Source organism: Colius striatus, chromosome 7, assembly GCF_028858725.1.
Source record: "Colius striatus isolate bColStr4 chromosome 7, bColStr4.1.hap1, whole genome shotgun sequence".
NCBI classification, from domain to species: Eukaryota; Metazoa; Chordata; class Aves; order Coliiformes; family Coliidae; genus Colius; species Colius striatus.
This window is the reverse complement of record NC_084765.1, coordinates 651,387-672,038: the sequence shown is the minus strand read 5'-3', so window position 1 is coordinate 672,038 and position 20,652 is coordinate 651,387. Positions and strand designations below refer to the sequence as shown.

Below are 20,652 nucleotides of genomic sequence, written 5' to 3'. Positions count from 1 at the left end.
TTTAGCTCGCTGGTTTCTTTTCCAGCCAGATGAGCTCCAGGCTCTGCCTCAGCCCAGCCCCACAGAGGAGTCCCAGGGCTGTGAGGGGGGGGAATGGTTCCCACTGGCAGGGCTGCAGAGCCTCCCCCTGTGTGCAGATAAAGGCTGGGCTGGGCCAGGGTCATCTGCTGTCAGCCACGCTGGTTTCCCACGGCTGGGCTTTCAGGAAAGCCACCAAGCTGTGTGGCTGAGGCCGGCAGGAGGGGGTTTTGCAGCCTGAACAGCCAGTTACACAGTGACCAGGACAGACCCATGAGAGATCCTTCCAAAAACAACAGCCAGACGCGTTCCTTTTGCCCTTTGTTTCGTGTAGAATAGAAGGATGTGTGAAGCTGACTTTATCAAAGGGACTCAAATGGCAGTTTCTAATCTTACCATGCAGAAACGTTTTCACAGTCGCCACACAAAAATCAATCTCCTGCAAGGGCAAAGGAGGAAAAAGCACAACTGGGCCCTGCAGCACAGGCCTGGGATATGAGGCTGAGGGCAGTCTGCTACCTGGGCAGGAGAAGCAGCAGGGATTGCAGGGCTGGGAGGCAGGGAGAAGAGTTTCCTGCAATGTCTTACAGAGGAAAGGTCTCACTGAACCACTCCTGCCTGCCCACAGGGCTTGGCACAGGGATTTCCAGGCCTGGAGAGCTGAAGCTCTGCAGGGGGGTGTGAAGGAGATGGTGTGTTCTGTGGGCACCTCAGCACTGTGGAGCAGGTTGCCCAGAGTCGTGCCATCTCTGTTCTTGGACGTTTTCAGCAGTGACTGAGTGAAGCCCCGTGCAGTTAGCTCGGGTTTCAGAGCCCACTCAGCTTTGGGTTGGACTAGAGACCTCCTGGGGTCCCTTCTGGCCTGAATGACCCTGTGATCCTCAAAGGGGAGAGGGGGAAGGAGCCAGAAAGCCCTTTGATGCCAGGTGGGCAGGCCGTGCTTGCAAGGGTTGAGGCTCCTGGAGGATGTTCTGCCAACACAGGCCATGTGGATTCTCCTGCAGCCAAAGGAGGAGGCAGGGGTGGTGTTTATCACAGCCTGTGGTTTAAAACCAGTGAGCTCTCCTCACTGGCCTGACTGTCTTTTAGGGTACAGTGGTGCTGAAGCGAGCCCCAGGTTTATGGGTCACCTCTGGAGCAAGGCAAGGTTTGCAGAAGCAGGGTTTGTGTCTAAACACACAGAGCAAAGAACGTGGTGGATTGTGGGCAGGTCATTTGGAAGGAAGGGGCAGGTGGCAGTGGGAGCACAGGAACACACATGGCTGTGAGAGGGACAGGGAGCCTCTAACTGAACAAACCAGTCATCCATCCCCCAGCTCAGCAAACCCCAGCAGCCAGCCCACTCGTGCTTCAGCTGGAATAAATGTAAGCACACGTCTCTTTTAGCCCTTTCAGTCATTCCTCTGCCTGCCTTTGGCACGAGGACGCTGCCAGCCTTTCATCAAGATGCTCTTTGAGCATACACTGGTGCATCCTGGCTGGTGGAGCCCACTTGGGCCACCACAGGGTGCTGGTGCTCCCCAGCCAGTCCTGCCTTCTGGGACTAACTGTTGGCAAGAGTGGGCCTGCTGCTAAGATGTCCTGAGCTAACCGAGTCCTCTTTTAGCTCGAGGTGTCGCGGAATAGGATGCTGAGACCAGAGGACCCCAGTGGCCATCACCTGAGTGGTGCCAGGGCCTCTGGAGCAGCATCTTGGCAGCTCCACACACCTCTGGCAAAGGCTGCTCCCGTTGGAGTCGGCACCACACGCTGCTCCAGGGAAAACAGCGGCCGGTGCTGAGCTGCCGCCAGCCCAGCTCCCTCCCGCAGCCTCCTCTGCTGCCGGAGCTCCTTCTGCTGACCTTTGACCGTTTGCTCACAAGACCTTGGCGAGCAGAGAGCAGGGAGCAGGGAGCAGGGAGCAGGAGTGTCTCTGGGTTCGTGCCAAGTGTGGAAAAGATGTTCTGGGGACCTGTCTGGTCTAGTTTGCCTGTGACTGTGTCAGGGCTTTGATCGCTCAGCTTGTTCCTTCCAGCCACCCTCAGTCCTCGTTTCCTTGGCTGGGATTAAACTTGCAGGACGTTTCCTTCCCCTGGGCTGTCACTGGGGCTGGAGCTCTCTCTCATCCCTCCCACCCTCCCCTTTGGCTCAGAGTCCTCTGCCATTACCCATGATCAGATCCTGCCCAGGTGTCAGGCTGGGAGCCCACACTCGGCTGTCACACATGAGGATGCCCAGAGGAGAGGACAAGAACGTGACAGGCACACGAGGAGCCTCTCTGCACAGCTTCCCAGCCCCCAGCAGTGGGGTTTAATAGCTTCATCCCTGCCTTTGGCCAACCTGTGTAAACTCTGGACAGCCTGAATGGCCTGTGGCAAGATGCTGTGTGGCTCTGCTCTGCACCCTGTGCTCAGCCACCTCCTTTTGTTTCTGCCACACTTGCCAGCTGCCGGTTCGGGAGATGCCCCCAGCTCTGTTATCAGTAAACAGCTGTTCCCTGATTCCCTTATTCACTGTCTCATGCCACGGGCACTATCCCAGATCTGGAGGACAGCAGCACCTCTGCTGCCTCTCTTGGAAGTTTCATGACTTCAGCCACATACACAGGGGCTCTACTTCTGTGGGTTTAACTGTGCAGCAGCCCAGAGGAGCAGTGGGGAAAGGTGTTTCCATGTCAGGAGCAGCAGCAGCCCAGAGGAGCAGTGGGGAAAGGTGTTTCCATGTCAGGAGCAGCAGCAGCCCAGAGGAGCAGTGGGGAAAGGTGTTTCCATGTCAGGAGCAGGGGCAGCAGCAGCCCAGAGGAGCAGTGGGAGAAAGTGTTTCCATGTCAGGAGCAGGGGCAGCAGCAGCAGCAGCCCAGAGGAGCAGTGGGAGAAAGTGTTTCCATGTCAGGAGCAGTGGGGAAAGGTGTTTCCATGTCAGGAGCAGTGGGAGAGGGTGCTCCCATGTCAGGAGGATTGCTCAGGCAGCTGAGGGCCCAACCACACCTAGGGTGTTACTTGTACTGGCAGAGAGCAGCAACGAGCACAGCTCTGGTACATTTACTCTCCCTTTATCCTGTTGAACCTGCTCCTGCCAGGTTCAGTGCAGCAGCTCATCTGCCTCAGCTGCAGCTTTTCTGGAATCTGGGGGCTTTTCTTCAGCTGCTGAAACTTTTATCAACTTTTTCTGAGCAGTGACACTTCACAGCAGCAACCTGAGAGTCCTCTGGGGCTGCATCTGACCCCGAGAGCCTTTCATCTCACGTTTACTCTCCTGCCCTGCCTCTTTATTGCAAAAAAAAAGGGGGGGGAAGGAATCCAACCCCACATTTTCCCCATGTTATTCACATTCAGCTGCTTCTGGCTTTGCTGGAGTGCCTGGTCAGAGTGAGCATGTGCCTGAGTGCTGCACTGGACCCTTCCTTCACCACCTTGTGCCCTGTGCTGTTGAAACTCTGCAGGGCCTGCTGTAGAATGCTGACTTGCACCCTTTGGGCATCAGCCCTCTGACTTCAGTGGAGTAAATTGGTGTTTCCATAGCTCAGATGTACAACTCTCCTCCTGCAATTCAGAGTGTTCTCAGGTGAGAATGGAGGTGAATTAGGTACCAAGAGAGGTACCAAGCCCCTCTGCAGATCATCTAGAGATGATGGTGCAGGTGCCTGGTGGTACCAGACTCCTTCCCTTGCCAGCCCAAGGGCCCTGACTCTCTTCTCAGGGAGATCTGAGCATGGATCAGAAGTCCATCTAATTCCAGTCAGAAGGTTTGTTGGGTGCAGTGTGGGACACACTCTCCATCACAGAAGTTCTGCCTGTGTCAGACATTAAGGGCTGGAGTCTCATCAGGGACTATTTGCAGAACTCTGTTGTGGCCAGTGTATGTCAAGAGAGGAGCCATCCCCTACCAGCTAACCTCACAGCAGGCAGGCATGCTTTTCCTCTTCCTTCTTCAAGGAGTTTCCAAAGTGCCACATCTCAACCTAGCAGCAATGCCCAGAGCATCATGTGGTGAGAACAAGACCAACTGCCTTGCTGTGTGGAAGCCAGTGTTAGAGATGAACCTGCAGGAATGGCCAGGGACAAATCCATTCACTTCTAGCCCAGAGGAAAGCAGGAATATCTTTCTAGGGAACAGAGAGGTTTTAATTAGTGCTCCCTTCTGCATAAAGCCCAGCTCTCTCCTACTCTGTCTCGTCAGGTGAACACAGCTATAATTAAGAGGCAGCAGTGTCAGGAATCAGAGCAGGCTCCAGCCTGTCATTTATGAAGGGATATCGTGGCTGCAATTACCTTCCTCCTCTCCTCTCCTCTCCTCTCCTCTCCTCTCCTCTCCTCTCCTCTCCTCTCCTCTCCTCTCCTCTCCTCTCCTCTCCTCTCCTCTCCTCTCCTCTCCTCTCCTCTCCTCTCCTCTCCTCTCCTCTCCTCTCCTCTCCTCTCCCTGGCGTTTCTATGCAGTGAATGTCCTGCTGAAGGGAGCGTCTGGGGCTCAGGCAGATGGAGGCCTCTGTGTTCATGCACAGGCAGAGCTGTTTCCTAAATGTGGACACTGCTGGGAGCCTCAAGCCTGACTTGGAGGATTCTGTGTGCACAAGTGGCATTCCTGGCCTCAGCCCAAGCCTCTGTGAGCGCCCGCGGGCGTCTCTGGCTGCTGCCAGCCGTGCCGGGCTGAGGGGACTCCACAGGAGTCCTGCTCCTGGGCATGAGCAGCGAGAGGCAGACTGGGCAGAGCCACTCTGGCTGCCCACAGCAACGAGGCAGCTCAGGGTTGGGGTTCTGCTTGGCATGTGCTGGTGCAGGAGTGTGGGGAGCTCACGGCTGTGGGTGCTGGCTCTGGTTCTGCTGGAGCCAGAAGAGCTCTGAGCTATGGCAGCTCCCAGCTGGTTCTTGCTTCTGGTCATCTTCAGGGAGGGGAAAGTGACGTGTCAACAGTCTGGGGGAGGATGATGTTGACTTGGACTGTGCCTGCTCACTTGAGCTTAATCCCAGTCCCGGCAGCATTTCACTTTCTGAGTTCCCCAGCAGTGGGGAGCGTTCCCGCTGCGTGCCTGAACTTTGGTTTATTGCCATTCAGATGGGCTGCACTTCACCTTTGGAGGATATAAATCTGGACAGGTTGAGATTGATAAGACAGAGAGGGGAAGAATGGAAAAAGGAAGCAGGAAGTACAAAATTCAAGCCAGTTCAAATGATGAAAAGCTTTTGGGGACCAGTGTCCCAAGTGGGAAGCAAAAAGGAAAGCGTTTGCTGGCCTTTCCCAGGGTGGTGTTGAAGGGCTCTGACCTACCAAACCTGGAGTGTTACTACTCCAGCAGCCATGGGAAGAGCCACCCTCACTCAGGTCACGGCTGGGCTGGAGGCCTGTGAGCCCTGGGGGCTCCTTTGTGCCACAGCTGCCCACCATCACAGGCAGAGCTGTTGGAACATGCTGTCTGCTGCTCCCTCCTGCCCTGGGTCTCGGTGCCCATCGCCCTGGCAGCGCCCAGCTCCGCCGGCCCAGCTGGGATGGCTGAGGGAAGCCGTGGCAGTGTGCTGGGCAGCGGGCAAGGAGACGTCAATAGGTGAGCTGATGCCTCAGTGAGTGAAGACCCAGCCGTGGTGTGGATGTGGGAACGTGCCCTGGCACCTGAGGTGAGGATTTCTGGCATGAGATGTGTTTTGCTCGGTGCTTCAAACCGAATCAGGGCCCTCGTAGCTTGTCTGGCCGCTTTGTTTCGGGGCAGCTGAGCAGGCAGAGCCTGTGACTCCCCTCCTTTGGCTTCCTCTCCCCACGGGCTGGGACGCTTTTGGTCTCGCTCAGCAGCAGCTCAGTGGCAGCGAGCACGTTGCAGTAACGCCCTTGGGAACACTGGGGGAATGGGAAGGAGGGCTGGGCTCTGCCAGGGCCGACGGGGAACACCTCAAACCGGTCCAGCACTCGGCTCCACACCCTTCCCTCCCTCTTAATTGCAGTTCCCCTGATTTGTCTGGATTACCAGGAAATAACTATAGCAGGGCTTTTTTGGATAACACCCCCCCCAGCATCGTGCATTTCAAGTTTGCAGGTGGCACCATCCCCAAGGAGACCTCTCAGTGCCTTGGGAAGGGTGGTGTCTCTCCCTCTCTGCAGAGGTGGCCTGTTCATGTGGGAGCCAGCTCCCTTTGACCCCCTCTTGATGGTGTTTTGATGCAGGAGGACTAAATATTTCAGGGATGAGTGACAACATGCTGCTTCCCCGAGTTGCTGTTTCAGGCCTGCTGCAGGCAGAGTTGCTGTCCACAGCCTCCCCCCTGCAGGAAAACCCTTGCTGCTCCTCTGTGCTGTAGCCCTGGCAGGTAACAGCTGTGTGGTGGTGTGGGCAAGTGGAGACCCAGGAGCCAAACTGTCATGCTGGGCCTCCTTGGAGCTCGTCTCACGCATGTCTCAGGCGTCCTACAATGTCTGGCACCACTTCTGATGGTGCAAGGACTCTGCTGTAACTCGGTGTGGTGAGCAGGGAGGGTTTCTGAAGGTACCACCCTTCCCCTCCCTTTGAGTGGGAGGTTTGAATGCCTCCTGAGCAGGCAGGTGGGTATTTTTCTGGGGACCTTGGCCAAAGCAGGGTGCACCAGGAGGCCGTGCTGGCAGAGCCGCGCTGCTCACAGAGCTCCGCCGTGGTGCAGGAACCATCTCTGTCACGACCTTTCTCTGCCACCTCTGCTTAGGAGACACCAGGGAAGGCTGCAGTATTTTTAGAGGCTGATGATTTTATTGCCAGTCACATCTAACTCCTGGTCTAAAGGCCGTGCACTAACATCTGCCCCGGAGGAGTTACGGGCAGTGCTGCTGACTGCTCTGACGTAGGCAATGAGGCCAGAGCAAGGAGAAAACCACCACATCAACACCATAAACCTGCCCTGACCCAGCACCTGGAGGGAGACCACGGTGTGGAAGAGACAAAGCAGGCACAGACTGTGACAGAGACGGCACCCTGGGATCCAGCTCTCTGGGAACAACCCTCTGAGGCTCCCCCACAGGCTTTGCACCCAGACTTATTTCATATGGATGTTTCTCAAGCCCACACAAGCCAGCTCATATGTTCTCCCTGTTTCACTCCTTCCTTGGACAAAAACCTCTGGAGTCCTTTAGTGAATTAGAATCCTTTCTGCATCTTTCACTCCCAGCCTGAATAATCCCATCATCCTACAAAAACCATTCTGCTTTCCAGCACATTCAAAGCCACCTCATCCAGGGTCAGATGCTGCCAAACCTCTGGCAGGTCTGGCCCCGAGGCCATCCCCCAGCAGAGCCTCTTTCCCCAGTTGGGAGTGGAGCTACCTGGCCTGGGTTTCTCCTTCCCCCCTCCTTAGCCTTGGCTGAAGCTGGGTGGGCAGCCAACAGTGGGACAGCCCCAGAAAACCGTGGCTGCTGCTGTTCCACTGCACTGAGCTGCCACCCAGCCTGGCAAGCTGCTCCCCACGGAGGGACAGCCTGCAGCCACGGCACCAGCCATCTGCAGCACCTATTCCCTCAGCCTCAGGCCCAGGTTTTGTCACTGTGGCTGGTGCTGAGGGGTTGGCAGCCAACAAAGGTGGGCCAGCACCCAGCTTTCACTGCTCATCCCTCCCCCAGGGCTTCACCAACACCCAGCACTCAACTTTCTCTTAGGTGCCCAAAAGCACCCTCTAAGCTCTGTCATTACATGCCAAAGCCACCCTGCCCTGCAGAGTAGGGCAAAGCAGGCCCTGGGATCAGCCAAAGCAGCAGGGACCTTGGCTTCCTAACGCCTCAGCAGGGGAAAGCAGCAGCAGGTACGACCCAGGCGGTGGGGATGGAGCTTTGTGTTACCCCAAACACCAGCTTAAGCCTTGGTTTGGAACAGGGCAAAGCAATGACCTTTGCCACTCACAGATGTGTTCCCTCAGTGGACCCCAAGTCCTTGTCACAGTCCTGTTAAGGGCTCCTTGGCTCAGTGGCACTGCCTGCCCTTTGTGTGTGTCCAGGGCTACTTTTTCCACCCAGATCAACTGAAAACTCGACTGAACAGAGACAGGACTGTGCCGCTGAGCGAAACCCTGCACGGGTCTCTGCTTCAGCCTGACCTGTGTCACCTGGGGGATGAGCCTCTCGCTGCCATCTTTTAACTCAGAAAAAGCCCTTTTTAGGGGCAGATCCCACCAAAGCAGCCCAGAGCTGGAGCTCTTGGATGAGCAGCCACCTTTGGATCTGATCCCTGTTGCATCACTGGCTTCCCGCAGCGTTCCGGAGCAGCCCAGCAGCGCCAGCCTTGCTCCCCGTTGCCCTAATTACAGCAGGGCAATCACCGTGTTTTACTACTGTGCCGGCTCACAGTTATTTCCAGTACTCAAAAATAACGTCAGCCCGATCTTTTGTCCCTGAGCCTTGTCCTGCTGGAGTTTGCACCGGCGTTTGCCAGGCCAGCAAGCGAGAGGGAGCGGGGCACCGGGAGAGAACCTCCCCTCTGCCTGGGAATGACGTGCTGAGCCTGGCCAGGGGCACGGAGAGCTCACCAACCGAAAGGTGCTGAGCCTGGCCAGGGGCACGGAGAGCTCACCAACCGAAAGGTGCTGAGCCTGGCCAGGGGCACGGAGAGCTCACCAACCGAAAGGTGCTGAGCCTGGCCAGGGGCACGGATTGCTCACCTACCCAGAGCAGCGGCTCAACCAGCTGCTCCGTGGGGAACGGCCAGAAAGACTCCCCGGGCGAGCATCCCGAGGGGAGGAAAGGCGGAGGTTTGCAAACAAACGGCTGCTGCAAGCTGCCGGCTCCAGGCTGCGTTAGGAACGGGGGAAATAGAGCCCAGCTCGGTGCCAGACGGACATTCCGCTGCCGAGAAAGTGCCACCTACTGGGTCTGTCCCGCGGGGAGACGCGAGGATGGGAAACAACCCCCAAAGCGTAACGCTCGGAAAATGACACTGTCGGCCTTTAAAACCCAGCAGCACCAAGAGATGCGGGGGGAGGCCCCCCGCCGCAGCCCCCCGCTGTCCCGCTCCCTCCAGGGCTCCAGCCACCGCGCTCCCGAAGCCGAGCAACGCCGGGGAGGGGGCCGGGAAGTGTCGGGGTGCGAGGACGGACTCACCGGTGCTGCGAAGCTTCTCTCGTGTCCCGCAGTTCCCTCGGCTCCCGGCTGTCCTCTCCCGCAGTCGGCTTTGCCCTGCTCAGCTCAGTGCCGCTGCCATGCTCCGGCGGCTCCCGCCGGCCCGAGGCTGAGCCCACCCGCCGCCCCAACCCGGGGGCTCCGCGCCGCCTCGTCCCGCTGCCGCCCGCCCCGCTGCCGTCCGCCCCGGCTGTCTGAGAGCAGGTGACAGAGGTTTCTTGGCAGAGGAGAGACGAGGGGGAGGGATGTGGAGGCAGCGAGAGGTGGAGCTGGGACCCGGAGCAACAGGTTACTGTATAACTAGGAGCCGGTGGCCCCGGCGAGCCGGTGCAGCCCCGCGAGGCGCCGGGGGGCGAGTGGGGCCTTTGCCCGGTGCCGGGGGGACGTGGGAAACCTCAGGTTTCCTTCTGAGAGCACTTTGCAAGGGCAGGGGGGTGTGGTGGGGGCTGAAGGCAGCGAGGGATGGCCGAGGAGCCCGTGGAGCTGGGTTTTCCGTCGGGCCGTGAACAAGGCAGCTTTTGTGCAGCCCCGCGCTCCGCTCGCAGCCCCGCGCTGCCTCACGGGTTGTTTTCCTCCAGCTTCACGCCTGCCTGCCCTGATCTCTGCAGCGGGGAAAGGTGCTGTGAGCTGGACAAAACATCCCCTGTCTCCCTCCAGATCCCTGAAGCGGTCAGGGGGAGGGGTAGAGCCCTTTGTGGGGTACTCTCCCCCTGTGACACTGTGCTCCTTAGGGTTCCACGGCCAAAAAGCCCCTTGTCTTGCCCCAGCTCTACCATGAGCTGGCAGGAGGTAGCAGGACCAGGCCATGCCATGTGTGCCAGCTCCCTGCCTCAGCCCCTGGCACTGGGCAAAGGTAGAACAGAGCTTTGTGCTGGCTTATGGTGAGGAACGGTTGCTAAACCCACCTTTGAGAGGAACCAAGGTGAAGCAACTGCCATGGCACAGGAGCAGAGTAAAGGGCTCATGGGGCATGAGGCGAAGGTGTTGGCATCAGCAGGGTGCAGCCTGAGCTGTGTCAGGTGTCCAGGCTCTGTTATCACTGTTAGCAAGGGTGAGACCACCATCTCTTCTCACCAGGGGCCCGGGTGTGGCACAGGGAAAGCCAGAGCTGCTGCTTGCTGGAGTAGCAGAGGTAGAGGTTGAGCTTCAGCCCTTGTGCTGTGCTGAGCGTTGTCCCCGTGCTCTGTGGGAAGGATTTCTCGAGAAGCCCCAATCTCATCACATAACCTCTTGTAGCTCCTCTCTTGCCTTTTAAAAGCCAGAGGGAAGCTTAGAAAGTTGCCAAAGCCACTCCTGAGTTTCTATGGCCAGACTGGAGAGGGGATGTTTGAGTTGTGCTTGGGGTCTGCTGTGCACCAGCTGAGCCCTGCAGACCCTGTGCTCAGGGGCTCAGAGAGACCCTGGACACTGGGAAACGCTCTTGTGTGTGAGCAGGCAACACTTGCAAAGAACACCTGGGTTAGTGTCTCAAGGTTGTGGGCTTGGCAGTGTGAGGTGAGTGGTTGGACTTGATCTGAAAGGTCTTTTCCAACTGAAATGACTCTAGGATTTGGAGATGTAACATCGTTTCAAAGGATAGCATCAGGTCCTGAGCTGCTGCTGAAGCTGGGAAACAGCAGCTGAATGTGTGGGTCTTAGAGCTGTGGCAGTGGGGGCTGTGCCTGGTTTGTCAGTCCTCTCCAAGAGATGAGGCTTTTGAGAGCATTTTACCAGTGCATCACAGGCCTCTCCACCATCCCCACGAGGGGTGATGAGCCCACGGCACGTACGTGCTACAGACACACTGTGTCCCCAACCCTGTGGAAGAAGCAGCTCTTGATGATGCCTTGCTGTCCTCCAATGAGAGGACAAGGGGCAGCGGGGACAAGCTGGAACAGAAGAGGTTCCAGAGAAACACAAGGAAGAGTTTCTTCCCTGTTGAGGTGAGGGAGCCCTGGCAGGGGCTGCCCAGATGGGCTGTGGAGGCTCCTTCTCTGGAGACATCCCAACCCAGCTGGATGAGTCCCTGTGTGCCCTGCTCTAGGTGGTGCTGCTCTGGCAGGGGGGTTGCACTGGGTGAGCTTTCCAGGTCCCTTCCATCCCTTAAGATTGTGTGACTGTGAACTCTGAAACTAGAGAAAAAGATGCAAAGGCTTCCACCCCGGGCCAGAGGCCTGGAGCAAGCTTGGCTTCCTGAGCCCGCTGCCCATCCTGAGCTGCGCTGCCCAGGCTGGCCCGTGCCCAGGCGCCGCCCGGCTGAGGCGTGGGCAGGCTGCGCCGGGGGAGCACGCGGCAGGGAGCCCGTGTTTTGGCAGCTGGGTTTGCCAGTGACCTCTGAGGGAGGAGGTGAACGATCCTGAGCGTGCAGCGCCCGCCCAGCGCTGTCACCCCCGTGCCGCGGCGTCAGCGGGATCCCGGGGCAGCTCGCTGCGGGGCGCTGGGCACGGCGAGGCCCCTGGGGCAGGGGCCGGCAGCCACGGCACCCGGCACGGGAGGGATGTTGGCTCGGCAGAGGGGGAGCGTGGTGGGCAGGTCGGCTGTGCCAGAGCCCGGCCAGCCTTGGCAGCTGAGAGCCTACCCCCTGAAATGTGTCATCTGCCACTGGGGCCTTTCAGTGGGGCGGCTGGGCTGGGCTGGGCTGGGCTGGGCTGGGCTGCCTTTCCCAGGATGCAGACTGGGGGTTGGCAGGAGTCTGTTGGAGGAGCCATTGGATGTTTGAGGCAGTTGTGTGCTGTCTGGGAGCTTCGGCTCCACGTTGTCGATGCAGACAGGCCCAGCGGGCTCCCGTGAGGTGCTGCCGTAGGAAGTTTAACTGTGAAGCAGGGGAGGCAACTTTTCCTCTGGGCAGGGAATAAAACCACAACTGAGCTTATTGCACTTTCCCTGCAAGGAGCTGGTGCTGGCTGGAGTGGGCCAGAGGCAGCGAGTGAGTGGGGAATGACAGACGCCCGCTCCGCTGCCTCGGCTCCCAGCTGTGGAGCCCAAGCGTGTGTCCTCGGCCCTGTGCCTCCAGCCACAGCTCTTCAGCGACAAAGACAGCGGTCACTGGGGGACTGGGCTGCCTCAGCTGGGTTTTGGGCCGTGCTCTGCTCCTGCCTGCTGGGGACCAGCGACAGCCGTGGGCCAGCACAGCCCCATGGCACAGAGTATGTCCGTGTGAGATCAGGAGGCTGCGCTCCCCTCTTGGGATCAGCCTTTTAAATCAGCCTGGCGGCAGACACCCCGTGATGGCTCGAGAACAAAGGCTTCTCCTTGCAGAGTAAACACCACCCAAACCCAGCTCCTCGAAATATGTGTTCCTCTCCATTTTTAATGCCCTTTTCATCCAACTGGCTCTTCCTGTTCCAGAAGGGCTGGGCCTCGTAATTAAAAGCTTCAGCAACCTTCTGTCTGCCAAATGTCATCAATGGCTTCGCTCTGCCGTGTCCTGCTTCTCTGAACACTGGGAGCAGACTGGAAAGGAGCTTCTGGTGAGAGGCACTGGCTGAGGTCAGGGCTGGATTCTCACTGGGCTTTGTACCAGCTCGGTGTGGAGAGAAGCTGTCCCAAAATCGGGGACTAAATGACAGCTCCCCTTCAAAGCCTGGCAATACCTGAGGTGAAGGAGGCGGCTGAAGCTTACAGACTCCTCCTACATTCATCACAGAGTGGGGGGCTGTCAGCAACACAAATACCCCAGTATCTGCTCGTCTAATCAGGAAAAAGGCCCTGGAAAATGTTATCTTAAGCTGGAACAGAGCTGCCCTGCCCTTTTGAGGGTGCAAATCCAGGCTGCTGCTGCCAGCCAGCGAGGGCTGCCAGCTGCCCAGGGCTGTGACCAGTGTGCCAGCCATCAGGCAGTGCTCTCAAGCCCCAAAAGCATGTTTATCATCCCACGTGTGTTTTTACCTCTTTGCTGACTATCAGCTGCCACTCTGCTGATGCTTGTTTCTCATCTAGGTGGTGGCCAGGGAGCAGAGAGTTCAATGTCTTTTGGAACATACATATGTAGAACCCACACACTGCTTTAGAGTTTGAGGAGGGGGCTGCTTTACTCCCCGTGGCCTGGAGACCATCCCAAACTCTTATGGAGAGAGGCAGATACATGATACCTTCATCAGAAGCATAGATCAGGCCAGGGATCCAGTTTCTGGCCCAGCACCACAGCTGGCTGTAGGGCTGGAGCTGAGGGGGCGATGGTCTGTGGTGGGGTCAAACACCTCAGGGCAGAAGGGAATGCCTCCCATCAGCTTTATTACTGCCTCCTGAAGCTGCTCCCTGGGCCTCTGCCACCTCCAGCCGTGCTGATGTTTTGTGTGTGTTTGGTTTGTAGGAAGCACGAGAGGAGGGAAGGCAAAGCACAAGGAAGGAAGGCAAAGCATGGGGGCTGTGGCTCGATGTCAAGGTGTGTGACCCTGTCTGCTGTACCACCTACATGCAGGTAAAGAAAATCTCCCATTTTGCAATATTCCCTTTAAAAGCCATCTGTCAGATGTTCTGTTGCCAGACCTTTGTACAAGGCAGCTCTAAATAGCAGGGAAAAGCTGTGCTTTCCTTTGTGGGCCTGCAGAAAGGGGCTCTGCTGGGCGTGCATTCCTCAGTGCCAGCGAGGTGCAGCTCCCTTTGTCTGTCACTCCTGGTTCTGTCAGCACCACCTGCCCTTAGCTGAGTGAATCTGGAAGGACAGATGGGTGGGGGGTTGATTCATGCAGGTGAAGCACAGAAACATTTGGTCACGCCAGTTTCCCAACTGCCCTGTAGCACCCAGCCCTGCTGCAGTCACCTTGTCTTCAACATGATCAACAAGGCTCTGGGTTGTGCCCCTGCCCTCACAGGGGGTTCATGCCAGTGGGCACGCTCTGCTTTTTGAGTGGTGTAATGGTGACAGAAGCTGGTGCTCCTTGTCCTTGGAAGGGCCTCTCCTGGGTATGACCAAAGGCCCTTCCACAGGACCTTCTGCTTCTTTCCTCCCTCTCTTTTGTTCTGCTGGTTCTGTTCCCTTGGAACAGGCTGCCCAGGGAGCTGGGGGAGTGCCCAGCCCTGGAGGGATCCCACAGCCGTGGGGCTGAGGAGGGCCGTGGGTCAGTGCTGGGCTGGGCAGGGGGAGGGCTCCAGCAGCTCAAAGGCCTCTCCCAACCAAAACGAGTCCTTGATTCTATGATTCTCCCACCCTTGGAAAGCCACCAGCAGCGTGGCTGAGGTGACCTGGGGCCTGGCTCACTGTGTTCTCAGCCCCTGGCTGGTGCAAAGGAGCACAGAGCTTGGGTGCTCTTCCCCAGAGCAGGTTGGGAGGGTTTTGCACACATGCAGCCTCGCCCCAGCCTCCCTTTGCGTAGCTTTGCTGTAGCTGAGGATCTGAACGGGATGCTCTGCACTTCAAACACTTTTGAGATCTAAACCATGATTTATTTGAATAAATAAATAGCAAGATAGGAAATTCTGACTAGAAAACCTGCTGATACAGAACCCCACAAGCTCCCCAAGCTTTCCATTCACACATACACCCTTCTGATACAACTCAAACAACCCTGCAGTTGCTTTCATGCAAAAGACATGGCTGGAATGCAGTGACTTTTGCAGAATCATGGAACACCGTGATTCATTTAACACCAAACAGAAACACACCTGACAACATTCTGTCGGCCTCTGAAACAGGACAGGAGGGTGGGTGACTGGTCAGTGTTGATGTTCATCTTAAGGCCGTTCAAGGCAAACAAACACACCTGCACGCTGCTGCCCTGGCTCCCGCAGCAGGAGGAACCAGCTGCCCAAACCCTGTCCCCCAGCTCTCTGGGTATGTGCAGAACTCTCTCCCACTGGGACAAATGAGGTACTGCCCTACTAAAGTCAGGGAGATTACCACTGGGGTCTCAAAACACAAATGAGAGCAGCAGAGGAGCTGTGCCCTCCAACACGAGCAGGAGTGAGTGTGTCCCGTATGGCCTGATTCGTTTCTGTGTCACTCACGGTGCTGCAGAGCCACGAGAGCTCCCATCCCCTCCCAGCACGGAGCTGCAGGATGTGCTGGCTGCTCCTCTGCCTTGGGATCCATCCCTGGTGAATCCTCTCTTGCCTTCGCCCATAGGGAAGCAAACCCAGCTGCAGGCAGGACAGCTCAGCAGCCACTCAGGGAGATTTGGTCCTTCCAACACAGGAAAGGTTTACAGGATTTTTATGAGAGCAACTGTTTGATACACAAAGCCAGTCTGTGACAGAAGAAACGTGCTGAGAAGTGCCAGGGCTCAGCTGACAAAAGCAGCAATGGCTGTGACCTTCAGCACTGACTCGAGGCTGTAGGTAAGGAGCAGGAGAGCGTTGAGGATGACGTCTGCCCGCAGCACGTACGTCTGCCACAGCAGGAAATACACGCACAGGAGGGCGCTGCCGAGCGTGAGCACGAGGCTCAGCCCCAGAGGAGCCTCTTCTTCTGTCAGGTTACCCTTGGAGCCTCGAAGGAAACGAGAAAGCTTGTCTCAGGCTTTGGTTTATTCTGACAGTGTCAAAAGCCACAAGTCTGGAGTACTCTTGTTGGAAACAGCTCCAGTTCTCACAGCTCAGAGGACCCCGAACCACGGCTCTGTCAGTAAACCCGAGCCCAGGCACCAACGGACAATCCATTTCTAAATCTCCACAACCCACCTGGGCAGCCTCTGGACAGGGGTCAGGAGGTGCTTTGCGCTCATCTGGCTTACTGAGACCGAGATGTTGGAACTGGAATGTAGCTTCAGAAGGAGAGAAGGGGAAAGGAGCGGCCAGATGCTGCTCAGGGACGTCCTTGGTGTTACCTGTCTCACAAGGGCCCTGCCACTCGCTGGCTGCTCTTGGCTGCCGGGGCAGTTGAAAGGAGCTGTTTGGCCCCAGTGAATGGAAACCTCTGTGTTCCAACATGTTGAGTCTCTCAAGTCCCACTCGCTGCAAGCAGCATTCCAGCTCTCAGCTGGGTTCCTTTCTGACAACGCAGCTATTGTTTGTCATGGCACTAAGATCCTGTTTCATAGGAGAGCAAATTCTGTTTGACCTTCTGGCCAAACCTATTGATCAGTCAGATCAAGTTTAGTGACAGAAATGAATACCAGCTTGCAAATATCTGCTAAACCAGCAAGTTTTGACTCAGTTTCTGAATGATTATTCTACTTCAGTGATGAGAGAAGATGACCTACCAAAGTACAGCCGGGGCACTTCCAGAAGGGCCATCACGAAGAGCAACGCAAGATCTGGAGCCAAGAAACCATCTGGGTAACTGAAAGCTTGACCTGTACAATAACCCAGTGTAAATGAGCCAGGAAAAGACAGCAGGTACCCTGCCACAGCACGAGCCTGCCCCGAGCACCCAGCCCACCTTCCTGCCAGAACAGGTGCCACTTACTTTTATAAACAATCATCACAAGAGTCGCCGAGAAGTAAAAGATGTAATAGAGGCCATTGATGTGAAGCAGGATCTGTAAGGGAAGAGAGGACAGCTGGCAACTCCTGTTAAGGACTTCCCACAGCACTCAGGTGAGATCCACTCCAGAACGTCACCACTTCCCAGTAACCTCAAAACAGACCTGTTGTGCCTTTTTATATCCAAAGCGGTTCAACCATCTGTGGCCCACTGGTAAGGGCTGGGAAGGAACTGGAGGCTGCAAAGCTCAGGAGCTGGGATAAAAGCTCCCTGTTTCAGGTTTGGCTTGAGTTGCTCTTTTTAAACGTGGTATGAGGCAGGGTATTCGTTAGCCCAGGGACACGGGGCAGGGGGTGTGTGTAGGCTTCCTCAGACAGCTCTGTATGTGTTAGCAAGGTGACAGAGCTTTGGCAGACTCTGGGACATCAGATTCCTGCAAGGTTCGGGAAATAGGTGGTTCCCTGAAGCAGGCAGGCCCTGGGACTGCCCAGATGATGGAAAGGATGAAAACTGTGCTCCATCTTTGTTATGTGCCTGAGAAAGGCCACAAGCTCAACTTTGAGATGCAAATGCATCAGACACAAACTCCCTTAATTCACTGCTCACTAAACTAACTGTTGAGATACTATTTAGCTGTATTTATTTTCCTGTCTATGTGTATCCCCTGCCAAGGTATTTGAGAGCTCCATAATCCTCAACATATCCTCAGAACACCCCTGAAGGACAGGGAACACAGCAATGCTGTCATACAAGTGGAACGTGGCTCCAGGAATGCAGAAAGTTTGGCCATTCATCTGGGTTTTTGATAACCAAGCAACACCAAATGCCTTCCTGGGCCTTAAGTAGCACAGTGTCATTTATATAAGGAAGCTGTCAGTTCAGACTTCATCATTTCCACATCATTTTATACCTCCCTTCCCTCCCCTAGCCCTTCCCAGACCCTCAGAGTTGGCTCCAAGCAGGGACCTCATCCCAGGCGTCTTTTACAGGAACCACCCACCCAGTTTCTGCATTCCAGCTCCCAGAGAAGCCTCTTCTATTCGCACACAACCAGGGGGTTGTGTTTTTCCAGCTGAAGGAAGGTGGAGCAAAAAATTACTAGATAAGTTCTAAGCATGGAAATCTCTTGAAGCCAAAAGTGTCTCCTCTCAGGAGGTTACTTAGATCTTGGCAGGAGTAAAGGCAGGGTCGATTAGCATGAGTGAAGAGGAAGAACTCCTGAAAGCTGCTTTTACTACCTCTTGTTGGCTGTGTCAGCTGTCTGTGAGGTGTGTTGCATGGGGGGGGAGAGGGGTCCATCAGTCCACAAACTGCCTCTGCCAAGGCCACAGAGTGTGTGGAAGGGGTTTCTGCAGGAGGGGGGCTGGTGAGCAGGGCAAAGCCTCAGTGAAACCTCAGCTAATGCTGAAAAAAAGCTTCTTCCCTTGCAATGTTTTCCCAGTGTTGCTTCATGTGGGTGGCACAAAGAAGAAGAGAGCACTAGCAGATTTCTTAGGCAGGAAGGTGGGAATGCCATTCAGTCTTTCTGAGGGAGGAACGGGACGAAAAGGATACAACCGAGGAAGTTCTTCCTTTGCATGGAGAAGGGAAAAACAAACAAAGGGAAGAAAGTTAGTCTGAATATCCACCCAAAGTGCTGCAGAAACATTCAAACAACCTGGTGTTGCTGGTGGGCAAGCCTGCTTGGGGGTTTCTGTGCCCTGGAAGGCTCCCCATCCTCTCCAGTCACACAGGGCAGGTTCCAAAAGCCCCCTTTCCAAACAGATGGATCCTAAAGTGTTTTGGGGGAAATCCCTGTTGTAAAAAGCCACTTTCACCAAGGAAGCCATCTCTTTCCAAACATAAAGAGGTAGCCAGGCATCACCTAGAACCTGTTTATCCTGTCCTGTCCCAGCAGATGACACTTCATCCCCTCTAACTATGCAGGAACGAGGGGAGCATACAAGGGGAACCAGAACCAATGGTGAGAAAGGTCGGTGGTTCCTCCCAACATCCTTCCCAACCAGTTCCCTTCCAAACCAAAGGCACTTTATGTAAAAAGCCGTGTGTCCTGCCCACCCACAGGAATCCTCCCCAGTGGCTTCCAGGAGCCAACCGAGACATTTCCCTTTCCTCTTTCACGCCTTCTGCAAAAGCACAGGTCAAACTCCCCTGCGACACGATGGCACTGACCTACTAAAGCACCTCTTGAGTAACTCATTAATATTCTCAACCTCTTTCAGGCCCAGGAGGAAGGGGAGAGTTACACTCTCCATTTCACAGGGAGCAGAGCTGCCTGGCTGTGAGAGGCCGTTTCATCCAGCTCATTACCATCAAACCACTGGGCTGGACTCACCGTCGTCATCCCTGGACTTCTGGAGGGTAATGTCCTCATCACCTCATCCTATTATGCACTTGGGCCCAAATTAATCCCCACTAACTTTAGGCACCTAATTAAGGTATCCCATTTGGGAAGGCTGTGGAAGTAGGCAAGCGACTTGAGATGATTCACGCAGCCCATGACCTGAAACGCCTCCTGGATGGGCTTCATCCCTCTCTGCCTTCCGTGAAGGGGCGACAGGCTCCTTACAGACACGTCCCTTCACGTAGCCAAAAGCTGTTCTGATGAATGCTTGCTTGCTTTTTGCAGAAGGGGAGTTAAGGTTTCATCCCACACCTTGCTCTGCAGTGACTGGTGGATAAAGATGTGTTTGTATGTATGCCCTGGCACAAAGCCCCATGCAAAAGCAACGCCTCCTGCCCAGAGCTGCGCTTCCTTTCCTGCACAGCAACAAGGAAACGTCTGCACTGGGAAGGTATTTTAGGCTGTCAATTTGAAATGCCACAACTGCATATGCAGATGTGTTGTTACTCTGCAAGAAGTGTCCCCAGACGGAACGGGTTCTGTATGAGCAAACACTGAGCCATGCTGGCGTGGCCCCATCCCTGCTGGGACACGCGAGGGGTATGATTTGTGTAGCATCGTTTTATCACACGTGTGAGTTCCACGACTTGTCTTTTGAAGCCTTTTCCAAGTCATTTTTTCCACAAGAGGGCACCGAGACACCCCCGCTGCTGTCCCAGCCAGGGCTCTGGCAGCCTCTATGACTGAGACGGTGCTGCCTCCCCCTGAGCACCGGGGGCATTTCACACGGGTTCAGCAGTGAAACTGCAGGGACCGATGGAAGGAAGCTGCAACGCAAACGGTTCCATTTAAACGTAAGGTAAAACTGTTTCGGTGTGAGGTGAGGGAGCCCTGGCCCAGGCTGCCCAGGGAGGCTGTGGAGGCTCCTTCTCTGGAGGTCCCCAAAACCCACCTGGACACGTTCCTGTGTGACCTGACCTAGGTGAAGCCTGCTTTGGCAGGGGGTTTGGACTGAATGGTCTCTAAAGGTCCCACCACTCTGTGATTCTATGATCCTCTCCCTGCCAGGAGTATTGCAGGCAGTGCTGCTGCTGGGGGATTTTTAAACTAAAAGTAAGAATTCTGGCAGGGGAAGGGGGGAAAAAAGGGCAGAGTGGCAACGGTAAAGCGTTTCTGCGTGGCACACAGAGGTGCAGCAGCAAGAGCTGCATTCTGCCGTGGGGAGCACCGGCAGCAGTGAGACCTGGTGCAGTGACTTCCCTCCGATTTCTCCCCATTTCAAAGCCTGTCGGAGGGTCCAGAGGAGAACAAACTGCAACACCACTTGTTTCCAGTTGTACAGATGCTTTCGTGTAGGGAGGAGCTTCTTTCCCGTAGGGGTGTGCTCAGGGCACCTCATCACTTGGGTTTAGGGCTTTGGCTATTAACTGGTCACTCCAAAGCTGCCCAAACCAGCCTTGGCTGGGATGTGTATTTCAGGGGGAAGCCTCTGCTCTCTTTAGAAGCGAGAACGGATCCTTTTGGTGAGCGGTTTTCCCTCTGAATCCCGACGGTTCCCAAGCGCCGTCCCTCCGCCTCAGCAAAGCCGCTCCTCGGTCCGCACAAGCACCAAGCCCCCGCTCGGGCTGACGCGGGGCCCGCAGCCGCCGGGGCCGACCCCTGCGTGTCGGGACTGTCGCGATACGGCTATCGCGCTGGGCTCGGCAGCGAGGCCTAGCTGCACCTCAGCACCCTGCGTCGCTCCCACCGTGTCCCGCCGCCTCAAACCTCTATCACGGTGGGAAACAGTCACCCCCCGTCCCGTCCCGTCCCGTCCCGTGCCGGGGGTGTCGCCGGGGACGCGCCGCTCACCTCGGCTGCCGACCGCCATGGCGGCGCCCCGCCCCCGCCAGGCCTCGCGCGTCCCGGCAGC

At 56.3% G+C, this 20,652-nt stretch overlaps 3 protein-coding genes across 5 annotated transcripts in view; 1 reads left to right on the top strand and 2 right to left on the bottom strand.

The window, feature by feature from the left end:
• EPS8L2 (EPS8 signaling adaptor L2) overlaps positions 1-9,239 on the bottom strand; it is a 56,499-nt gene extending 47,260 nt beyond the window's left edge. Inside the window, exon 1 of the mRNA XM_062000600.1 lies at positions 9,037-9,239. The gene's annotated coding sequence lies outside the window, so the exon portion shown is untranslated. The remainder of the gene's footprint in view (positions 1-9,036) is intronic.
• GATD1 (glutamine amidotransferase class 1 domain containing 1) overlaps positions 1-20,639 on the top strand; it is an 87,293-nt gene extending 66,654 nt beyond the window's left edge. For 2 of the 3 annotated variants that reach the window (XR_009819118.1, XR_009819120.1), the window contains exons 10-12: positions 13,346-13,453; positions 18,619-18,757; positions 19,026-20,639. The gene's annotated coding sequence lies outside the window, so the exon portion shown is untranslated. Of the gene's footprint in view, positions 1-13,345; positions 13,454-16,151; positions 16,636-18,618; positions 18,758-19,025 lie in introns of those variants that run through there. The other variant, XR_009819119.1, reaches the window with a different exon arrangement.
• On the bottom strand, positions 14,397-20,649 carry TMEM80 (transmembrane protein 80). Its single transcript, XM_062000654.1, has 5 exons — positions 20,592-20,649; positions 17,951-17,967; positions 16,379-16,472; positions 16,173-16,265; positions 14,397-15,460 (listed from the first exon to the last, which is right to left on the bottom strand). Exons 1-5 carry the CDS (start codon positions 20,608-20,610, stop codon positions 15,255-15,257), a joined length of 429 nt encoding a protein of 142 aa, XP_061856638.1. The 5' UTR covers positions 20,611-20,649; the 3' UTR covers positions 14,397-15,254.
• Between the last annotated feature and the right edge of the window lie 3 nt (positions 20,650-20,652).

Bases quoted from the DNA above. Each gene is read 5' to 3' on its own strand.
- TMEM80 (XM_062000654.1), bottom strand. The intron at 16,266-16,378 runs GTAAGTGGCACC...GTTATTGTACAG, and splicing joins TGTGATGATTGTTTATAAAA to GTCAAGCTTTCAGTTACCCA. The intron at 15,461-16,172 runs GTAGGTCATCTT...GTTTCCTTCGAG, and splicing joins AGTGCCCCGGCTGTACTTTG to GCTCCAAGGGTAACCTGACA.